The sequence below is a fragment of the Myxine glutinosa genome, chromosome 10 (assembly GCF_964187855.1).
Source record: "Myxine glutinosa chromosome 10, kmMyxGlut1.1, whole genome shotgun sequence".
Classification (NCBI taxonomy): domain Eukaryota; kingdom Metazoa; phylum Chordata; class Myxini; order Myxiniformes; family Myxinidae; genus Myxine; species Myxine glutinosa.
Genome location: NC_136270.1, coordinates 103,244,202 through 103,269,058, shown reverse-complemented (window position 1 = coordinate 103,269,058; position 24,857 = coordinate 103,244,202). Strand labels below are relative to the sequence as shown.

Sequence of the window (24,857 nt, the reverse complement as noted above, 5' to 3'; positions counted from 1 at the left end):
TACTGTCCGTAATCCCAGTCGTAATTTAACTTTTGTTTTTGTTGAAAAAAAAATTGGCTAATGTGCAAAATAAAGAGATACTTCTGGAAAACGTACAGAAGTTTAACACAGTACTGTCTGTGAATTGAGTTCGATATCAGTTTGCATCACTTTCAAGGATCAATTTATTTGCTTCGAAATGTCAAATATGGTTTTTGTTTCTTTTAAAGGTCACATTAACAAAATCTAGAATAATTTCAACATAATTCCAATGAACTTTTGGTTCTAAGTCATCTTGAAAAGTAAGTTCACCCCCACAAAAAAATATTCCATATTAAATGCCAAGTCTGTCTGTATATATACATATTTGTGTGTGTGTGTGTGTGTGTGTGTGTGTGTGTGTGTGTGTGTGTGTGTGTGTGTGTGTGTGTGTGTGTGTGTGTGTGTGTCTCTGTGTGTGTGTGTGTGTGTGTTTACATATGTATATATATTATACGTTTGTATTTTTTCAATTAAAAGAATTAATATGTTTTCCCCCTAATACTCTTGAACTCTAACTAAATCCCCTATTTCATTTCTGAAAGGAGTAAAGGCAAACAAGTTATGCTGCTAAAAAAAAATCTCTGCACCTACTTGAGTGATAACGTCAGTCCTGTGGACAGAAGACAAAATTAGCAATGTGGAATTGAAAACCTTCAATGTCAAAATTATTAAGGGGATAGACTGACAATTATACTTTAAATTTATTTATTTAAAAATACAGTGAGATAAAATAGCTCCTGGAAACCTTGTGTGACACCAGGTGTGTTGAACATCACACATTGAAATAATTGCTGCACCACTCCTATCGCAACCTTTTGAAAATCTTGTCTCCATTTATTTTATTAAGTTTATGCCAAATTTTATCCAGTTAGCCATAAACTATACTATAGTGTTTATTGCACAGGAATCGGTCTTTTTTTTTTTCTTCCCTGTTTGTGGTTTTATTTAAATGCCTGCAGTTTTTTGAGAAAACCACATATGCGATTAGCTAACCGGAGCATGGTTGGTACAAGCAGCCAAGGCTACATGTGGGAAAGTCCTGTGAAAGGAAGCTTTGGTTTTATATCTCTTCAAAATTTGCACTTGCTCGACCCTCTACCCCAAATAACCCCATTCAAAACAATTACATTTTGGAGGCAGAATCTTCCAGGTGTTGATATTTTGAAACGAACATCCGACCATTCGCCTACGTATCATAGCTACTGTATTATTTCCAGGTTAGACTCCAGAATTTGGAGGAGGAGGGGCACATTGGGAAGTGGCAAGAAAGAGAAGGAAACTGTGACGACTTTTGTACGTTTATGGCTGCTTCCTGTCTTTCCTTGGTCTAACTGTCCATGGTGGCCTGCAGACAATGAAACAGGGCCTGGAGAAAAGCAAGGGTCTCTGCGATACCATACCTCAGCCTCTTGTATCGTGAAACCGAAGACTACGGCAGCGGTCGGTGTCACCTCCCTGTAAAAATCTTTGATATTGTAATAGAATATAGATATAGGGCAGAAAGAGTCCGTTTTAGAGAAGTAAGCCCATGGGGCAGTATTGTATAAGACAACAAAGGCATTTTGTAAGATCGCTGACGTGGTGTATGTTTCAAATCGTTTTAGCATTCTGTATGATGTTTCCTGAAGTTGTGAAAACAAAGGTCAAGCAATGAATGTCTTTCCTTTACAAGGGCGGTACAGTGCGTCATATTTAACGAGGATCAGGTAATTCATTTGCTGTATTTTCTTTACGAATTGTTATGAGAGTTTCCATCACAGTGTGAGTGAGTGTGCAAAGCTATACTGAGATACACAAAAGGGCATTGACATACACAAATCCTAAACAACACAATGTACCAGGCCTCCCGCATTAGTTGTAATTGTTCCAGACATTTTACTGCTCTTTTTGAAATAGGCTATAAAGTTTGCCTCTTCTTGACAACATTGCGTACAGTGGACACAGCAACATCAAGGTCTCTGGAGATGGACTTGTAGCCTTGAGATTGTCCATTCGTGGCTACAATCTTGTGTCTGACCTCCTCAGAGAATTCTCTGGTTTTCTTTCTTTTCTCCATGCTCATTGCGGTACACACAGCGACACAATACAGCAGAATTACTCCTTTTCTCCATTCAAACTGATTGAATGAGTCATTTTTATGTTGCAGGTACCTGCAACTCACCACAGGTGAGTTCAATTCCAAAGTAAAGGAGAATCGCTTGCTTGAAATCTAATTATTTCGAACAACTTCGAAAAGGTGCAAATAATATTGTCCAGGCCATATTAGGATTTCTGTGTGGAATAAGCTAAGATTTAGTGACTTTTCAGCTTTTTTTGTTTTGTCCCACTGTAAACCAAAGAAATACCTATGTAGATACCAAAATATTTTTTAATTTCAACAATTTTCTGGAAGAAATGGTGCATTATTTGAAGAAGTGCAAGGTTCCAATATTTTTGCCCACGACCGTGTATATATAAACATGTATATATATATATATATATATATATATATATATATATATATATATATATATATATATATATATATATATATATATATATATATATATATATATATATATATATATATATGACTGGCTCTGCCAAAAGCTCACACTTGGGGGCAAAAACCAAAATTGAGATTTTGCTAGCATCTGATTCCCCATGCTTTTTGCTTTCATTTGATATATACATTATGTTAATTGGGTGAAAATTTACGAAGTTATGGTGTTGTAATGACAATTATATTATCGTTTAAACAATGGAGATAATTAGGTTCAAAGTTCACAATACTGTTCACACGCACAAATAATGTGCACACGTAGAGCTTTTCATTCATACCAAACATGTGTCAGGGATCTCCTTCGAATTACGATGCATGGCTCGAAGTAAAACATCTATATTTCGCGATCTTCGTGTCATATGGAACATGTCTTTCATGTTCTTGGAACATGTTCAAACAAATGGAACATGTCTTTCAATCCTGATAAATCTCACACTCTTACGATGTCTCTCCAAAAAGACCGACTGGACAACCCTCCCATCCACTTTCTGAATAATCCTCTCCAAGAAGTTCTGTCACTCAAGCTTTTGGGTCTCACTGTTTGCCATGATCTTTCCTGGGAAAACCACATTTCAAATCTGGCCTCCAAAGCCAATCGCCGACTGGGCATCCTCCGTCGTGCGAAGTCCTTCCTTGGCACACCTGAGCTCCTCACCACATACAAGGCTTTCATCCGCAGCTCTATGGAATACTGCTCTCCCCTCTGGTCTGGTGCTCCTGCCTCACACCTAGCTCGTCTTCACGCTGTTGAAACCAAAGCGTTCAGAATCATTGGAATCTCCCGCGATGAAGCTAACTCCAAGGGCCTTTCACTCACTCACCGCAGGCAGGTTGGTGGTCTTTCCGTCTTCTACCGACACCTCTCTGGCCTTGCCCCCCCAGCTCTCTCTGGGCTCTGTCCCCCAAATATTCCTACAGGTCGCACAAGATCTGCCTGCAACCCTCTTATGGTTAAACTGCCAAAATCAAGACTTTCTGCTCACCTTCACTCCTTCATTCCTCTTTTCTCCCGCCTCTGGAACAAACTCCCTCACTCTCTTCAATCCCACTCCACCCTCCAGGTCTTTAAAACAGCTGTTCACCACCATCTCTTATCCTCCCCCATCCAAAACCTTGATCTTTTCTACCCCCGCTAATTTCGGTCACCTTGTGTTTTATACCTCTCCCCCCCCCCCACCCCCCCCCCCCTTCCCACGCCTCCTCCCCCCAAACACCCCAAATCTGCCTCTTTACATCCCCAAATTCTTTCCTGAAATTCCTAGAAGTGTTCATTTGCTTGATACTACCCCTCAATCCTCCCCCTTCCACAGATCTGCCGATGTCCCTGTTCTCTTCTGTTGTTGTGGTTATGTGCTTCCCCTTCTCTCCCCATCTTGTCTTCCGCTCCCTCTTTTTGTATATTTTGTTTGTCTGGTTGATTTGTTTGTGAAATAAATGTTAGCTCTTTCATGAGCCTCGATTCAGTATACAAAAAAAAAACTGTATATATATATATATATATATATATATATCACCAACAACAAAGACCACCAACAAGGCGGACGTGCATGGCGATGACGTCATGTTGTCCGCTCATTAGGTTGGAGAACCAGATTACAGATACCATTATATATATATATATATACAGTATATATATACAGACTTGGCATTTAATATGGAATATTTTTTTTTTCTTGACTTGGGTTTACTTTCTTAACTCAGTATATCAATCTGGTGAGTTTCTTTTAAACTTTGGTGATTTATTTGTTAAAAGAACCATGTCACTGATTGTCTGTCGCAGCAAGAAGTCAACAACAGGATTATATCAGAGGTGGCGTGACAAAATGTACGGACAGGTGCATTTGATGATTGGCTTCACAGTCGGGTATACAAGGGTTGTTGCATTCTGTATTAGTGGAAAACAACTGCTGCACGTCTCCAAAAGTTATTGCCGCTTCCTCTGGAGATGGTCCGTCAACTCGACAATGCTGTTTGTCATGGAGTGCTGGCTTTACGAAATTACGGCATGAAACAGTGTGCTATTGCTCGGCAGTATGGCATCACTCAAGGTCAGGTGTCAAAGATCCTGAAACGAAATGCTCAGAGGGGTGTCCCTACTCCAATACCGAGGCCAGGACGTCCCGGCAGAACCACAAGGAGGGATGACCGCCAGCTGCACTGGTTAGTCCGCAATGGCCGTACCAAGTCAGCTAATCGGCTTAGGGCTGAGTGGCAGCAACTGACAAACGCGCCTGTATCCAGAAGGCTAGTTAACCAACGACTGGTTCAAGCAGGCTATCGTGCCAGGCGTCCACTGAGAAAGCCACGCCTGACCAGACAACACAGCCAGCACCGATTGCAGTGGGCCAGAGAGCACCGTCAATAGCAGCCAGGAAATTGGAATCACGTGACCTTCAGTGATGAGTCTAGATTTCTGGTTATTGTCAAGATGGCCGCGTCCGAGTGCACAGACAAGTGCATGAAGCCCACAACGAAGATTGTATAGTGCCAATAGTCCAAGCTGGAGGTGGTGGGGTGACCGTTTGGGCTGCTTTTCATGCAGGGGGCTTCTCCCACAACTCCTGTTCGCCCTCCTGCTTTTCTACTCTTCATTGCTTTTATCGCTTCCTTCCCTCTCAGTTGTCTTCTTTGCCGGTCCTAAAACTGGGTTACTCTCTACGTTGCCATCCCATTCATATTCTGCATTCAACTGCATTTCCATATATCTCTTCCATATTCCTTAAATTCCATCTGGGTCGACACCGATTTGTCCCACTTCATCCTTCAAGCAACTCACCCCCATCACATCGCACCTCTCTTTCGCTATCTGCTTTGCAATCCTGAATACCGCTCTCTGACCCTCTTCCGAATCCAAGCGTTCTCCGAACATTTTCCTCTGTGCCACCTGCGCCGTGCCTTTGCTACTTCTTTCTTTGCAGCCTTCTTGGCTGCCTTGTAACTTTCTTGCTCTGCCTTTTCTGCCCCCGTACCCTTCACCTTCTGCCCCTCCTTGAACTTCTTCCTCTTCTCGTCAATCCTGTTTCCAACTTCATCATCCCACCACCATGTTTCAGAGTGCCTCGGTGGTCCTTTATGTCCATCCACATACCTCACCAACGGCTCCCAACAGACTATCTTTCATTGACATCCAACCACTTTCAAGCTCAACCACATCACCCTTTACCATACTCAGCCTCTCTTTTAATGCCTCCCTCACTGTCACCTCCTTCAACCTCCACACCTTCATTCTCGATTGGTACTTCACCCGCCGAGCTCTCCTCGCACCTTTCACCCTTATCTTATTTCATGATGCGGGGTGGTATTGCTGAAACCTTTCATATCAACATGATCCGTATCCATGGGAAGCTGATGACAGATCGATACATTAATGAGATCTTACCGCAGCATTTGCTGCCCACCCTTCAACGACCTGATCCAGAAGTCATCATTATGTTTGATAATGCTCATGCTTACAGGGCCTTTTGAACAAAGAATGTTCTTCTCATTGCCAATGTTAATGTCATGACACTTTGTCCTGCCATCTCGCAAGATTTATTTCCAATTGAACATCTCTGGGATATAGTTGATCATCGTGTTTGAACTTTTCCATAAAGCCACCAACCCTTGATGTTCTGGAACAGGAGCTAATTTAGGCATGGAATGCCATTCCCTAGGTCCAGATTTGAGTGCTTGTGCAGCCAGTGCAATGTAGTGGTTGCTGCAGGAGGTGGACATTGTTACCTCCACAATTACCATTGTTACCTGGTCTTGAAATTGTTACCTCCACGTTGGATTCCTATGTGAAGACGAGGCTCTGTGGCTGTCTTGCAAACTAAAACAATGCAGCATTATGTGATTAAGTCACAAGGAAATGGACATGTACGTAGTTGTTCCTCATTTATCTCTGTCAGTGGTTTGCACCTCATCTGTACTCCATGATGTGTTGGTTTTTTTTCTCGCGGATACTGTATATATAGAGTGCCCCAAAATAATATCACCGCAATTTGAAACGCTCCTGCGAAAGGATAATTAGTGTCATTGTGTCATATACAGTATTCATATCCGATGCAATAAATTCCATCTCACTCTGAAACTAGAGAATCTCGATATATTGTCCCAGATAGAAATTTCAAAAGAGTGCAAACTTCATTTGCTTGTTGACATCAACAATGAAAATTCGCTATCTCTCGTCAACAGCCACAAGCTCAGCACGCCTCGAAGACCTTGTGTTTTTGGATGAGAAAGGGCACCAGCCCCCTAGGACCTCCATGAGAATGCCGCGGCAAAGCGACTTGGTGCCAGGCACACGCACGCAACCTGACGTACGAGGTATGAATATAACCACCTGACAGTCATCTGATGGTTATTTGGTATTTTTACTATAACATGGTATTTTTACTGTTATAATCCCCATAGTTATTTCCAAATCTTTTTTGTGTTGTCTTCCTAATTGCTTTCCTGAAGATGATAATGTTATTCCCATGCTCCAAAATGAAGACCTCTTGAAATTTTCACCAATCTATTTTCTCATTTAAATCTAGGTTCTGTTCATTATTTGTTCCACGAATATGGTCCAATACAAGGAGCATTCATAAGGTTTTATGATTAGATCGTCACAATGATGAGATTTATGAGACGCACCAACTTTTTCCCCAAAAATGTTTGTTTGATTTGTAATAAATTTATATTTTATTTTATAACTTTGCTAACATTCACACCTCATTGGTTTCCTTGCTTTGGGCTTGGTCTATTGAGAATATCTATCATCAAACGTTTTTCACCACTCACATAAACCAGATGGTATTCATAGAATACTTACCCCATGCAGTCAACTTGGTGCGAGTCACCTCTTCTGTTTTTGAAGGGCTTGATCCAATATGGCTGCCAGACCACGTGAGCGATGACATCATAAATTTACATTCTCTAACATAATTGTTGCGTAGACCACGCTCAATAAATTTTAAACTGATCAGACTAAGCGTTGTCCCTGTCAAATTATGACATCTTAATTAAGGCACTAATGACGTCATTATTAACAACACTTATTCCCCATGCGGAGTTCTTTACAATGAGCCACGTTTCAATTTTTTTCCATGGAGTGGTTTTGGAAATATAGAGGTGCAACGTTTTTCGATTTTTCCAAGATGGCACATGTACCACGTTACCCATGACGTCATAATTATCAATAAAAATTCCACCAGATGAGACGCTCCTATGGTCAAAATTCCTTGTCCATCGAACTAACAGTTGCAGAGAAACATTTTTTTTTTCATACTGATTAGATTAAGCGTTGCACTTGTTGAAATATGACGTCATGAAGGCACCGATAACATCATAATTAACATATCTTATTCCCCATGGGGTGTACTTGACAATGGGCCTAGCTTCAATTTTTTTCCATTCAGCGGTTTCAGAGATAGAGGTATAACGTTTTTCCAAGATGGCATCCGTACAACTTGACCTATGACACCATAATTATGAATAAAAACAGGTGCCAGGCCACCAAAAAAAAAATGCTATAGGCTCCTATGGTAAAATTTTGTTTCAATCGGACCAACAGTTGCCGAGAAAATGAATTTTTAAAATGCAGACACGTACGCCACACGTATGCCACATGTACGCAACTGAATGCCTAACCTTGATTTTCGCTTCACGAGCGCAGGGTAATAAGAAATAAAACGCTGCTATAACCAGACAAAATATGAATTCAGTCAGTAAATAACCAGGAAAATCATGCAAACGAATTAAACATAGTTTTTCATACATTTGGGTTATTCACAATGAAAACATCATCAACAGCACAATTGATGTTCCTGTCCGATGTTTGGACGGCAGAATGGTCTTCACCCAGGAGTAGATCCTCCCAACCACAATAAATGAATTCTATACACCCTTGGGCATTCATCTGACAGAGCCAAGTCAGGACTGGTCATTATTTGAGGAGGTATTGAATGTCTCACTGTCCGGATCACAAGGGGGCACCCAACTTTCATCTCCAGTTATCGCATCTCCAGTCAGTCATGCCGACTCTCATATCCATCGCTTTACGCTTCACAGCACTGACAATGTCGAACTCTGTGCCATCTTGACGAAAGTAGCATGGCATTTTTTGTGCCGAGACCCAAACAGTTCAATCTTGGTTTCATCAGACCACAGAATCTTGTTTCTCATAGTCTGAGAGTCCTTTAGGTGCTTTTTTGCAAACTCCAAGCGGGCTTTCATGTGTCTTTCACAGAGGAGAGGCTTCCGTCTGGCCACTCTGCCATAAAGCCCAGATCGGTGGAGTGTTTCAGTGATGGTTGTCCTTCTGGAAGTTTCTCCCATCTCCACACAGGATCTCTGGAGCTCAGCCAGAGTGACCACGGGGTTCTTGGTCACCTCTCTTACCAAGGCCCTTCTCCCTCGATTGCTCAGTTTGGCCGGGCGGCCAGCTCTAGGAAGAGTCCTGGTTGTTCCAAACTTCTTCCATTTAAGAATTATGGAGGCCACTGTGCTCTTGGGAACCTTCAATGCAACAGAAATTTTTTTGTAGGCTTCTCTAGATCTGTGCCTCGACACAATCCTGTCTCTGAGCTCTGCAGGCAGTTCCTTTGACCTCATGGCTTGGTTTTTGCTCTGATATCCATTATCAGCTGTGAGACCTTATATAGACAGGTGTGTGCCTTTCCAAATCATGTCCAATCAATTGAATTTACCACAGGTGGACTCCAATCAAGGTGTAGAAACATCTCAAAGATGATCAAGAGAAATGGGAGGCACCTGAGCTAAATTTCAAATGTCATAGCAAAAGGGAAGAATACTTATGTCAATGTGATATTTCAGTTTTTTCTTTTTAATAAATTGGCAAAACTTTCTAAAATCCTGTTTTCTCTTTGTCATTATGGGGTATTGAGTGTAGATTGATGAGGGAAAAAATGAACTTAAACGATTTCAGCATAAGGCTGGAACATAAAATGTGAAAAAGTGAAGGGGTCTGAATACTTTCTGAATGCACTGCATGTTCCTTTCCTCTGTTATCTGTCCTTTATGTTTATTTTAAAGCACTGAAAGACCTTGCAATACGATCTGGGCACGAAAGTAAACAGCTGCCGTTTTTAATGGCATTTTAATCACCACAGGGGGGCAGGTGGAGGAGCCTTCACTACTTGTGGCTTTAGTAGTTACGTCTTACATGCTGAAGCAGTTTCAGCCTGAATGAGCAGGCCGAAGGAGGATGGAGGCAGTGTGCTGGGAGAGAAGAGTCAGTATGCTGGGAGAGAAAAGGTTGCGCTTCGGGAGAGGAAAGGGTGCACACATTGAGGAGAGAAGACTGTTTCACTTTACGAATAGTTGAGTTGGGTATCACTCTCCTTCGAGGCCATGGAGCTCACCCTGGGTGAAGCAGGGGGCATTGAACTGACAGCTACCTGAGTCACCTACATGGACAGCCACGTCTCTCTCTCTCTCTCTCTCTCTCTCTCTCTCTCTCTCTCTCTCTCTCTCTCTCTCTCTCTCTCGCTCTCTCTTTCTCTCTTTCTCTCTTTCTCTCTTGCTCTCTTTCTCTCTTTCTCTCTTTCCCTCTTTCATATATATATTATATAAGGTTTTTCATATATATATATACATATATATATATATATATATATATATATATATATATATATATATATATAAAACAACTGCAACAAACAACTAGTTTGATATATATATATATATGTTTGTAATTTTCTCACATGTCATATATATATATATATTGTTGCGGATCCCGGATTCGTCGACGTACAAAGGGGGGTGTATGCCCCGTTCCCCCACAAACTCCGGTTCCACTGAGGCCGCCAACCACGACTAAACTCGTGGTTGATGGATTGCTGGGCGACTCCAGCCGCCGAGCCCGCAGCTGTGAGTGGAAGGGTTAGTCACCCTTCCCATAGGGGTTAGTTGGAAGGGTTGGTCACCACCCCAATACCTTCGGACACACGCAGCCGTGATGACGGGGACTGAACCCCGCACAAGTCACACTTATTTCTGATGCCCGAGCGGTTGTGTGTCGCGTGACCCGTGCCGTTACACTTCGCGTACTTCGGACCCGATTGAGCGGTTTTAATTCGGGCGATGCTAGGTCAATGAATGGAAAATGACAACGACAGTCAGGTTGGAAGTACCAAACACAGTATTTAATTACAGGTATGTACAGAACAGAGACAAAGCAGAGAATCTTAGCAGCCTTACCTATACCCCCAGACAAGGGCCCTCATTCGTTCGGGGAAGGGGAAGCGCATAACCATAACTCAATAACATAACCAATAACATAACCATAACGCATAACTAACCCTAACCCTAACCATAACTCCTTTACCCACAGTATTCCATATCAATCAACCAAAGCCAAATTATCTTTATAATGCCGAAGAACAAGCTATGGAGGTGCATTAGCATATACATGAACTTGAAGGCTTGAAAATGGATTACGAGGGACAGAGAAAGCTCTTCCATTTGGCTTCATGAACACGAATACTGTACTTGTCGTCATGTGGCATCTTTGCATTTCCATGTTATTTCAGCACTCTCTCATTTCCTATCGATGTCAAAAAATGACTTTATACTTGAAGATGTATTTGTATCCCTGGCTGTAGATAATAATAATCTATATAATAATAGCGTAAGGACTCGACTCAACGCATTATTATATATATATATATATATATATATATATATATATATATATATATATATATATATATATATATATATACATATATATATATATATATACATATATATATATATATATATATATATATATATATATACATATATATATATATATATACATATATATATATATATATATATATATATATATATATATATATATATATATATATATATATATATATATATATATATATATATATATATATATATATATATATATATATATATATGTATGTATGTATGTATATGTATATGTGTATATATATCTATATGTATGTATATGTATATATATCTATATATATATATATATATATATATATATATATATATATATATATATATATATATATATATATATATATATATACAGTGGAACCTTGACTTACGAGTTTAATTCGTTCCGTGACCGAGCTCGTAACTCAAATTGCTCGTATCTCAAATCAAATTTCCCCATTGAAATGCATTGAAATGCTATTAATCCGTTCCAGCCCGCCAAAAACCACACCAATTTTTTTTAAAATATACAGTATATATAAAAATATCTCGCGCTTTATATTTCACCTGTATGCAGCATACAAGTTGGCAGGATGGCCTGGACTGGAGGTACGCACACTTGACTCTAAAGTCTAAACTGTCCAGCCTGGGTTTGAATCCCGACCCAGCTATAACCTGTCATGGGTGAATCACAGGCAGGGTGATTCATCAATGTGTGTACCGCTAAACTGGGCGCCCCGTTTGCGTCCCATTAGTTGTTGGATGTTAAGGATCTCACCGTGTTTTCCACAAAGAGAAGGCGAGCTATCGCCGGCATTCTGAACAAGTTGTGGCCTGGCATGCTCTTCTCCTCTGCCGTTATATACGTCCTCCTCGACACCTCGCTCATGTTTTTCGACGATTGCGTGTTTTATATCCAAGCACATCATCCTCTTCTTCTTCTCAGCACTGCACTTGCCACTCACTTTCTTAGGCCCCATGGTTAAAACTAAGAAATTTTCCGAAATAACCAAAATGCGAAAAAAAAAAATGCAGCGCTGTACGACAGAGATACGTACTGTACTTGCACGGCAAGATAACCACGTGACCAGAACCCACCTGGCGGCGTGAACTCGAAATAACCAAAATGCGAAAAAAAAAATGCAGCGCTATACGACAGAGATACGTACTGTACGTGCACGGCAAGATAACCACGTGACCAGAACCCACCTGGCGGCGTGAACTCGAAATAACCAAAATGCGAAGAAAAAAAATGCAGCGCTATACGACAGATACGTACTGTACGTGCACGGCAAGATAACCACGTGACCAGAACCCACCTGGCGGCGTGAACTCGAAATAACCAAAATGCGGAAAAAAAAATGCAGCGCTATACGACAGAGATACGTACTGTACGTGCACGGCAAGATAACCACGTGACCAGAACCCACCTGGCGGCGTGAACTCGAAATAACCAAAATGCGAAAAAAAAAATGCAGCGCTATACGACAGAGATACGTACTGTACGTGCACGGCAAGATAACCACGTGACCGGAACCCACCTGGCGGCGTAAACTCAAAATAACCGAAATGCGAAAACTAAAATGCAGCGCTATACGACAGAGATACTGTACTTGAACGGCAAGATAACCACGTGACCGGGTGGCGAAAGCTCGTAACTCGGATCTCGGCTGGCATCTCAAAGCAATAAACCGCCGGAGCGACGGCTCGTATCTCGAAAAACTCGTAAGTTGGGGCACTCGTAAGTCAAGGTTCCACTGTATATATATATATATATATATATATATATATATATATATATATATATATATATATATATATATATATATATATATAAATATATATTGTTACGGTCCGCGGATTAGATGTTATTTTACCGAGCGGAGGTATAACCGCGGCACGAACAGTTGTTCCCCGACTAAACCCAATTCACCCAAACGTTGGCCGTATCGTGCCACAGATACTCAATCTGGAAAACTCTAAAGCGACCGAATGCAAAGAGAAAGAAGAAGACGTACAGAAGAGTAACGAGGTTTATTATGTACACGTAAGCAAAAAGGAGCAGTCACGATTATGTACAGGGACATGGGACGCAGGTGACACAGTGCAAATTATTAACTTATCTAACAGGCTTACTTAATACCCAGGACAGAACAAACGAAGACACAGACTCACGCGGGGAATGATGATAGGAATTGGCTGGAAGGAGAGGAAAGTCCACTGGGTCCGGCAGCACGATTCGCACATTCTGCAGCCGCCGTTCCTTCGCGGCCCTGCTCCGAACTGCCGTCCAGGCCCCAAATGGCTGGCGAGCGTTGTGGCTGCTGGGGACGCTGCTGCTGCTGCTGCCGTAGACGCTGCCGCTGGCGAGCAAGGTGACGAATAGCAGGCTTTGTGCTTCCCTGGATGATCTGCTTTTGGAACCTCACAACTCAGCCCTGCTCTGACGACCCAGCTCTTTCCTTTCCACCTCACCACGCAGCTCAGCTAAGCCTTTCAGCTCCTCTCTTGGACTCATCTCTCCTTGGGGAACGCCCCCGCGGCGGGTTATATAGGCCCCGCCCCTCAACCTTTGCGAACCTCCCCCAAACGCTCTTCCTCCGCCCTCTCAAACCAAACCCCTCGTGCTCGGTTGGTTGTTCGGGGCTGGCTCACTCCTCCCCTCTATGACGAGGTGGAGACACGCCCTTCTCCTCCGACCCTGCCTCGTGGTCAATGGCGGCAATTGGAGGGGATGTAATTGGCAATGGCAATTGAGGCCTGGCAATGACAAAAGGGGAAATGGAGGTTTTGGGAATGGGAATGAAGGGAATCTACCTCTTTTACTCGGTGCAATGGAGTGTCATGTTAATGGACGACAAGGCCTTACCCTAAAACACATAATAAGATATAAGCTACTGAACAAGGGTTTTATCGGGTCCTGCAATGTGGTGTTTATGGAATAACTACCGAGACGCCCTTTGACCTTTACACTACGGAGGTATTTACAAGGATCATGACATTTACAAAGGGTGATCTTTACAACAATTTACACTACAACAACAACAACAAAAAAAACATTCTCATATCCGCAACAATATGTATATATATATATATGTATGTATATATATATATATATATATATATAATATATATATATATATATATATATATATATATATATATATATATATAATGGTATCTGTAATCTGGTTCTCCAACCTAATGAGCGGACAACATGACGTCATCGCCATGCACGTCCGCCTTGCCTGCAAAGTTCCAGAGGAACCATCTAGCAGTGCGTCATTACGGATTATAAATACAGATACTGTCACAAGTGCATGCAAAACTCACAGTTACCGACCTGGTTTCGCCCTTGTTGGGGCTTCATCAGGGCAACGCAGTGAGGCTTTCCATACACTTGTAACTCTGTGACCCTTTCGGTTTTTATATCAGTCACTATGCGACCTTCATATCATCAGTGGAGAACCGCCAGCAAGGTGTCCCATACAGCTGCTGCTGCACCTTGCTGGGAGCGATAAGCACCGCCTGCCACGCGGCAACGTTATCTCCGGTATCCACTCATCATATGGAGTCGACCTGGTTGCGGTTGGGAGTTACTAATAATGGTATCTGTAATCTGGTTCTCCAACCTAATGAGCGGACAACATGACGTCATCGCCATGCACGTCCGCCTTGCCTGCAAAGTTCCAGAGGAACCATCTAGCAGTGCGTCATTACGGATTATAAATACAGTTTCTATATATATATATATATATATATATATAAATATATATATACATACAGGGGGCTGTAAAAGTAGGTATACAGTAATGAAAAACAAAACGTCAAACGGATTGACCCCGTCCTCTCAAATTTGTCACGTATCCGGTAAATCGTGAGCCTCGTTGGTGGAGGCGATGCAAATGTTTCTCGCCACTGCTCTCGCACACGTTCACTATTCTCTGTCTTCCATTACTGTTTCAAAAGCCATTTGCGCTCCTCGTCCGTTGAATTACCAGCCATCGTTAAATGTCCACTTCACCTGCAAATTAAATAGATGTATTATAGAAAAAATTACGAAAATAAAAATATTTAAAATGGTAATAATGATTTTAATGAATTAAATGAATTCTATTATTAAATGAATCCTAGCACCACTATTATAATACTGGTAATACTGGTATAATCCTGACTGTATACCTACTTTTGCAGCCCCCTGTATATATATATATATATACAGTCACGTGAAAAAGTAAGTACACCCCACGTAAAGTTTTGACTTTTTCAACATATTTCAACATACAGCTATTTGATCTTCATTTCAACAATATTGATAGATAAAGGTGATATAATATAACAAATATCATGAAACATTTACATTTTGTAGTCCATTGTATAATTTAAATAAACATAAATGCAAATTTTGCATGTGGAAAAAGTAAGTACACCCTTGGCTCTAATAGGTGGTATTGCCCCCTTTGGCAGAAACAACCTCAAGTAGGCGTTTTTTATAACTATCTACCAGTCTCTGACATCGACTGGGAGAAATTTTTGCCCACTCCTCCATGCAGAATTCTTTCAGCTATGCGATGTTTGAGGGGTTTCTTGCATGCACAGCTCGTTTCAAATCCCCCCACAACATCTCGATGGGATTTAGATCCGGGTTTTGACTTGGCCATTCCAGAACCCTCCATTTCTTTCTTTTCAGCCATTCCTTGGTGGATTTACTGGTATGTTTAGGGTAATTGTCATGTTGCAAGGTCCACCTTCGGTTGAGCTTCAACTTTCCGACAAATGGCCTCACATTATCCTCAAGCACCCTCTGGTACAATGAAGAATTCATAGTGGATTATATGATGGTGAGCTGCCCAGGCCCTGATGCAGCAAAGCTGCCCCAAACCATAATATTTCTACCACCATGCTTTATAGTTGGTATCAGGTTCTTGTGGTCAAATGCTGTCTTTGGTTTTCACCAAACATGGTCTTCTGGTACTTTGACCAAATAGCTCTACCTTTGACTCATCTGTCCAGAGCACATTGTTCCAGAAGTGCTGGTCTTTGCCTCGGTGTTCATTGGCAAACTTTAGTTTTGCCCTGATGTTCTTTCTGGACAGCAAAGGTTTCCTCCTGGCACACCTCCCATGTAGATCAAATTTGTGCAGCCTCTTTCTAAAGGTAGACTCGTGCTCTTTGACATCAACAGTGGCAAGAGCTACCTGTAGGTCCCGTGATGACATTCTGGGGTTCTTAGAGACTTCTTTCAGCATCTTGCGGTCTGCTCTCGGGCTGAACTTGCTGGGGCGGCCTGGCCTGAACAAGTTGGCAGTTGTTTGGAATCTTCTCCACTTGTAGATGATCTTCCGGACAGTCGAATGATTGATTTCAAATTGTTTGGAGATCTTTTTAAATCCCTTCCCAGACTCGTCGGCATCTATAACCTTCTTTCTGAAGGCCTCGGAGAGCTCTTTTGATCTAGGCATGGTGACGCCGCACACTTCAACAACAAAGAGCAAACCAAACTAAATATCTGAGGTTTAAATAAGACAGGTTCCTCCAAGATCCTCTCTAACGATTTTTCTAATCATTTGCACCTGAGCTGGTGCACCTGATTCTAATTTTAGGTATTTGAAGTAGTGATAAATGTAGGGGTGTACTTACTTTTTCCACATGCAAAATTTGCATTTATGTTTATTTAAATTATACAATGGACTACAAAATGTAAATGTTTCATGATATTTGTTATATTATATCACCTTTATCTCTCAATATTGTTGAAATGAAGATCAAATAGCTGTATGTTGAAATATGTTGAAAAAGTCAAAACTTTACATGGGATGTACTTACTTTTTCACGTGACTGTATATATATACACTACTCACAATAAGTTAGGGATATTGTGGGAGTGAGTTTATTTTTTTTATAGGGGTTGGGATTATGGTATTGAAATCAAGAATGCTGTGTTTTTTCACACTCATTAATAACCATAGAATTAGGACCAACAACTTTTTTCAACATAATTAATACACAAAATCAACCACACCGAAGAACCTGCCAATATCCCTAACTTATTGTGAGTAGTGTATTTATGACATGTGAGAAAATTACATGCCCAGACCAGGAATCAAACAGGTCTTCTGGTGAACCGTACCAGTGCTCTGCCATCTGAGCTATCTGGGCAACACTGACCAAGCATGTAATTTCCCCACACATATAATTGCCACACTCTTTCCATCACTGCTTCCGGGACACTTGGTGCCAACCATAGGAGCACCAACGGCTGAACTCATAGGAGCTTTTGACCTTTTACACCCTCCGAGGGTCTCTCGTCCCTGACTTCAAATTGGCCGTTGGTGCCTGACTTCGAATTGGCCCCTCAGGTCAATTAAAGGATCAGACCATGCATGACATTAAAACAAGTCAGATCAGGTCATTGAAAGGATCAGAATGTGCATGATATTATAACATGTTAGATCAGGTCATTGAAAGGATCAGAATGTGCATGACATTATAACATGTTCGATCAGGTCATTGAAAGGATCAGAACATGCATGATATTATAACATGTTAGAACAGGTCATTGAAAGGATCAGACCGTGCATGACATTATAACATGTTAGGTCAAGTCATTGAAAGGATCCGACCATGCATGACATTACAACATGTTAGATCAGGTCAATGAAAGGATCAGACCGTGCATGACATTGTAACAGGTTAGATCAGGTCATTGAAAGGATCAGACCATGCATAACATCATAACATGTTAGATCAGGTCATTCAAAGGATCAGAAAGTGCATGATATTGGGACATGTTTGATCAGGTCATTGAAAGGATTAGACCATGCATAACATTGTAACATGTTAGATAAGGTCATTGAACGGATCAGTCCATGCATGACATTATAACATGTTATATCAGGTCATTGAAAGTATCAGACCATACCACACCATTCAAAATTCCCAATAGTAAAATTTACTTTCGTGAGGATGTCAGGGGGGGGGGGGGGGGGGAGGGGCCAATATCGCATTCACAAAATCCCTTGAGGAGAGGGGATATTGTTTTGTCATATCATTAATATAATATACTATTATCATAAGTGTTGTTTTTTACTTTTGTAATGAGAAGCTTTGGAAAAACGCCACGAACACTTATTGAAAGAACTCCATGGAAACGGCAAGAAGGGTCGTGTTATTAACCTTTGTGAGGTATATAGACTGCAGTAGATCTACGATCAGGTGTGATCGTCGACGTGATAAGCATAGACTAATGTCCAGATTCCTCCAAATTTATTTCAGTTCAGTTTTAAACAGCATTATCAACTATTTTAAAAGGTAATCAAATGTGTTTGTGGTTTATAATATTTTTACTTCCTGAAGAGGCCGTTGCTCCCACGAAAACGGCACGATATGCTATTTATACTGTTAACATGGCAGAAAAAAACCCTTGTGGAGGTGGGATATTACTGTTATTAATATTGTTTTGTTATAACATTAATTTTGTGCTATTATCGTTAGTTTTGTTATTCGAAGCAGCCTTGGAAAAACGCCACGATAAAGCTAGCTTAACATGGATATACACCTCAACACGCATCCCCATTGGCGGCAATGTTGGGGAAAACCCGCTTGGAGGAGAAAACCCCCTTGGGGATGGGGGGGGGGGGAATGAATGCGCTACAGCCTTCATTGTGCAACCCTTAGTCATCCTGTCAAGTTTGGTTGATATTGGATAAGTAACGACGGAATGTACCGTGGTCAAAAATCATGAGCCAGCCAGACAGACGCAAAATTGTGTATTTTAGTATGATTTAGCAAATATGTCGTCACGTTATTAATACCACGACTCAATTTGTGTCTCCTCGACACACTTACGCAGTGTTTGAAACACCAAAGGGCTTAACTCGTGTTAGCTTTTCATGGTTGCTTTATGCAACTTTCTTCAGCTAGAAAGAATAGCATGGAGGAGTCAATTTATCTGTAATCTTAGCCACCTGGGATAATTGATTGGGTGAGAGCTAATTGGTTGTTCCCTCCAGGCACAGATGAGAGATGTTATTTGGTCTTTGCTTTCATATTATATAGACATACTGTTTGTCTGTTTCTTTGCGTGTGTTCAACATTTGGTAATGGTGTTTGGGATCATACAGGTACTACTCCACCAATTTTGTAACAAAAAGGTTAGAGCAGCCTGGCCTCGTCTGATGAAATCACTGTTCATAGAAAATGCTCATGCCACTGGCAGGTGTTGTCATCATCTATTTGCATCGTCGACAGGAAGGAGCAATAAGGTCCACTCACTAGGGTATATTGGTTGAGCGAGGCAAGATAGAAAACTTGGTGAGGCCCTTTTTGGAAAGAGACCATAAAGGGAAGAAGCAAATTAATAAAGCTTGAAATCGAAAGGTTAAAGCATCAACTCAATCCAATGTCAGGAGGCGAGGATTGAAAGGTTTGGACATGAATGGAAAGCTGATGCTAATGTTCTCTCTCAGTGAACAAATGTAAAATGAATTATTATTCTCTGGTGCTTTCACTGATTTAAACAATTATACTGTACAAACAAATCTTCATCAAACTAGCACTGTACTGAACTGTGTCTCTATTTTATGTATCCATAGTACTGTGTATGTTTCCGGCCAATAAAGTCATGTAGTTTTATCCTTTAATAGTTATAATTTACATAGTTGTAGCTTGGGCCTGTGGAATGATCCAGAACATTACACTTCAGCACCTAAGTCTGCTTTGTTTATGGAGCTGCCTTTATGGTGCCAGTGACCTGTGGGATAAAAGGTTTCGACAAGATGTTTTGAAGCACTTCTTGATGATTAGGCTTGCACCTTAGAGGTCTCATTATCTCGACAATTATGTTTAATGCCTTGCTGCACTCAAGTTTGTTTACCAGCACACTGGATAACTTTTAGTAAGGGAACTGTGTCATTGTGCTTTTATCAGTCTTCATCCATCAAGCCATTTCAGCTCAGACACATGGGTTCTACACATGAAGCCCTGCAGTATTCTCATTGCAATTTAGCACTGTGCCGCTCTGCATTCAGATACAAGGATTGTATTGCGGTAACTAGGCAACACTCACAATGGGATCCTTCCTAATTCGACAATGAAATCAAGTACCTTCACAATGAGGCAGAAAACTTCAACCCAGACTTATTATTGTAATTTTGTACAATATTATTATTGTTTATTATTATTATATATATATATATATATATATAATATTTATTATATATATTTATTATATTTTATTTATATTATATTATACTAGCGGGGTCACCCGTGGGAATCCCACGGGTGACCCCGCAAGTTTGCATTGACGTTCGTCGATGGACTCGTTCGCCCGTCTCATTCGTTTTCTTGCTGCATCCTGTTCAGGTCTGCGTTCTTCATCGATCGTCTCATTCATTTTGGAAATAGAAGTTTCCACGCAGCGCATGAATTGTCACGATCCTCAAGAGGAATTTGTCTCGTAATCATCAAATGATAAATGGCAAGTAAATTATATTGTGGAAAATTAAAGATTTCAAATAAACCTATTTAAAGTGTATTCGCACATAACTAATTTTAAAAAACGAAGAAATATCTCTCGGTAATTTCCTGAAACATATTTTACTTCCGGCTAATAATGTTGAATTAAATAAAAACGAAGAAATATATGTCGGCATCATTGTTGACGTTTTTGTGACGACTGTCATCAAACGAAAAAGTAATATATCTTAACGGAAAAGCAAAAGCGAATTTTTAATATATATCGACACGTTGCCGTCGGTGTCATGTTGGGCGGTGTATGATACACCATGACGCGATTTTTAAAAATATATCTCTGCATTTTCCCGCGTGTGTGGAATGTTCTCAATTATTGCTGACACCGAGTCCAAAACCATCGATAAAAATGAAATCATATGGTGAGTTAGATTGGAGATAAAGGCGTGAGAGAGACTCAATGGCCTTGAAGTTGAAGTTACAGGCGTTTGAGAATTCATTTCGTTCTATAAACGGCAACTTTCATTGGATTTCCTTCCCGTTTTTTTTCAACCGAGTCGAAAACTATGTTAGCGACTGTGAAAAATGAAATGATATATCGAATTTTTAATATGTATCGACACGTTGCCGTCGGTGTCATGTTAGGCGGTGTATGATACACCATGACGCGATTTTAAAAAAGATATCTGCATTTTCCCGCGTGTGTGGAATGTTCTCAATTATTGCTGACACCGACTCTAAAACCATCGATAAAAATGAAATCATATGGTGAGTTAGATTGGAGATAAAGGCGTGAGAGAGACTCAATGGCCTTGAAGTTACAGGCATTTGAGAATTCATTTCGTTCTATAAACGGCAACTTTCATCGGATTTTCTTCTCGTTTTTTTTCAACCGAGTCTAAAACTATGTTAGCGACTGTGAAAAATGAAATGATATATCGAATTTAAAATAGATATCGACACATTGCCGTCGGTGTCATGTTGGGCGGTGTATGATACACCATGACGCGATTTTAAAAAATATATCTCTGCATTTTCCCGCGTGTGTGGAATGTTTGTGGGAAATTAAAGATTTCAAATAAACCTATTTAAAGTGTATGCGCACATAACTAATAAAAAAAACGAAGAAATATCTCTCGGTAATTTCCTGAAACATATTTTACTTCCGGCTAATATGTTGAATGAAATAAAAACGAAGAAATATATGTCGGCATCATTGTTGACGTTTTTGTGACGACTATCATCAAACGAAATAGTAATATATCATAACGGAAAAGCAAAAGCGAATTTTTAATATATATCGACACATTGCCGGCGGTGTCATGTTGGGCGGTGTATGATACACCATGACGCGATTTTAAAAAATATATCTCTGCATTTTCCCGCGTGTGTGGATTGTTCTCAATTATTGCTGACACCGAGTCTAAAAGTAAAACCATCGATAAAAATGAAATCATATGGTGAGTTAGATTGGAGATAAAGGCGTGAGAGAGACTCAATGGCCTTGAAGTTACAGGCCTTTGAGAATTCATTTCGTTCTATAAACGGCAACTTTCATCGGATTTTCTTCCCGTTTTTTTTCAACCGAGTCTAAAACTATGTTAGCGACTGTGAAAAATGAAATGATTTATCGAATTTGATTTGAAATAAAACTGGGGGAGAGCAAGACACCACGGGCCTACAAAACAGGACTCAAAGCTATGCGAGTTAATAAAATGGTGGATATTTGTTTATAGCCACTCCCAGAATGGGTGGAGCTATGGGTGGAGCTACTCTGCAAACCGAGTAAGCCACACCCCGGACAGACACCCAACAGATAGACAGACAGACAGACAGAATCATCTACGGCTATTATAATATAGATTATTATATTTATTTTATTATATTATATTATATTTATATATATATTTTTTTATTATTATTATTTTATTTATATTTTTATGTTACTATATTTCTATTATTATATTATATTGTATATATTATATATATATGTATCTATTGACTCAGCCTGTCATCCTTCCGAGGTCGGCTAATTGAGTACCAGTTCACTGGTAATTCCCTGTTTGTCGTTAAAGGCGGCAAAAAGGGTTGGCGTCAGGAATGGCATCCGGCCGTAAAACATTGCTTCAAAAAGGGGACCAAAAAACAACAACAACCATGGTTCCCGAAAAAGGCCAACCCCCGCTTTGCGGGGAAAAATGGCCTCTAAAGGTGGTTTTTTCTTCACCATTGAGTGATAGGGCTAAAACCGATAAACAGTATAGCATGATATTTTAAAAAGTTGTGGACGGGTTATGACAAAACCAGGTGTATGAATTGGTTAGGTGACAAGAATAAGCCGATTAGATTTTGGCTTATGTCGGGATCTAGATCTGACCTATCAATGGGATGCAAAATGTAAACTATTCAGCCTGGCGGAGGTATGTGCTCTACCGAGTGTCATTCTAGTTACCCTCACCAGAGGAGAGCGTATTGCATTTGGGTCCATTAGTTACTTGTGAAAATCGAAATTTTTCAGGTGTGTTAGTTGTCACATGTGTTATTCTGTCAGTCTGTTTGTATATCAACATCCTACATGTCACATTTTTACTCCAATCTTCACGAATCTTCACCACCTGGTAGAGTTGGGCATAAGCAAAAAGCCTATTGTTTTTGAGGTCAAAAGGTCAACATAGGCCATAGGTCAACAACTTTGTCGAATTACTAAAAACCTCAATTTTCATCCGATTGACTTGAAATTGGAAGAGGATTTGCATATCAGGTTACTGAATTCAACCACCGATTATTTTTGAGGTCAATATAGGCCAAAAGGTCAACATAGGCCAAAGGTCAACAATTTGGGTGTGATTTCTAAAATCCTCAATTTTCATCCAACCAAATGACTTGAAATTTGAACAAGGTTTGCATATTTGGTCCTTGAATTCAACCACCAATTATTTTTTTGGTCAAATTTGTTTTCGAGATATCGCAAGTATCGTGCTCTGCACGACGTCTTTCTTGTTACTTGGCAAAAAAAAAAAAAAAAATTTTGCAAGTATGTTGATCACTCCGGTTTGTGTGTGTGTGTGTGTGTGTGTGTGTGTGTGTGTGTGTGTGTGTGTGTGTGTGTGTGTGTGTGTGTGTGTGTGTGTGTGTGTGTGTGTGTCCGCTCACTTATACTTGCCTACAGGTCACAATTTGAAACCGATCTTCACAAAACTTCACCAAATGGTAGAGTTCGTGGTCCGATAAAATCCTAAATATTTTTGAGGTCAAAAGGTCAACATAGGCCAACGGTCAACCACTTTTTTCAAATTTCTAAAATCCTCAATTTTCATCCGATTGACTTGAAATTTGAATCGGATTTACATATCCGCGAACTGAATTCAACCACTAATTATTTAAGAAGCCAAAAGGATGCTCTACTGAGTGCCATTCTGCTTTGTTCTCTTTTGTCAAGTGTCACTCTATGAGTGATTTTTCATTTGTTTGTCTGTCTGTCTGCTTTGCACAGAACATGAGTATGTGTATCAATTACATTAGATCCTTTAGAACACTCAGATCCATTAAGACCACAAAGACCATTTTGATCCTTTGAAACCCTAAGACACATTAAGACCTCAAAGACTCTTAAGACTCCTAAAAACCTTTAGAGCATTTAGAACCCTAAGATCCTTTGAGGACTCTAAGACATCTCAGAACACTAACACCCTTTAAACCCCCTAATATATTTTCAAACTCTAAGACCCCTTCGACCCTTAAGAACCCTAGCATACTTTAAGACTTCTAAGACTCCTCAAATCCCAAACACCCTTTATGACCCTTTAGGACCCCAAGACCCTTCAGATCCCTAAGACTTTTTAAGACCCTGAAGACCCATAAGATATTTTAGACCCTGAAGACCCATAAGATATTTTAGACCCCTTAGACCCCCTAAGATGACCTCTCATAAACCCCTAAGATCCTTAATACCACTAAGATCCTTTCGGACCCCTAAAACCTCTTGGAACACGACGACCCTTTAAAACCTGAAGACCCTGTCGACTCCTTAGACCCCTATGATTCCATAGACACAATTGCACTCTTTAGAACACTTAGACCTTTAATACCCTTTAGATCCTCTTAGAGTCTTAGACCCTTTAGAACCCCAAAGATCCTTAGACTCCTTTCTACCCTT

At 40.4% G+C, this 24,857-nt stretch overlaps 1 protein-coding gene across 2 annotated transcripts in view; it reads left to right on the top strand.

Annotated features, from left to right (window-relative positions):
- Positions 1-24,857, top strand: part of LOC137433895 (protein TANC2) — a 471,451-nt gene that overhangs the window by 281,805 nt on the left and 164,789 nt on the right. Inside the window, exons 1-2 of one of the 2 annotated variants that reach the window (XM_078785948.1) lie at positions 1,290-1,461; positions 6,740-6,871. In XM_078785948.1, coding sequence (XP_078642074.1) covers positions 6,811-6,871 — 61 coding nt within the window. In that variant the 5' untranslated portion in view covers positions 1,290-1,461; positions 6,740-6,810. Of the gene's footprint in view, positions 1-1,289; positions 1,462-6,739; positions 6,872-24,857 lie in introns of those variants that run through there. The other variant, XM_068126367.2, reaches the window with a different exon arrangement.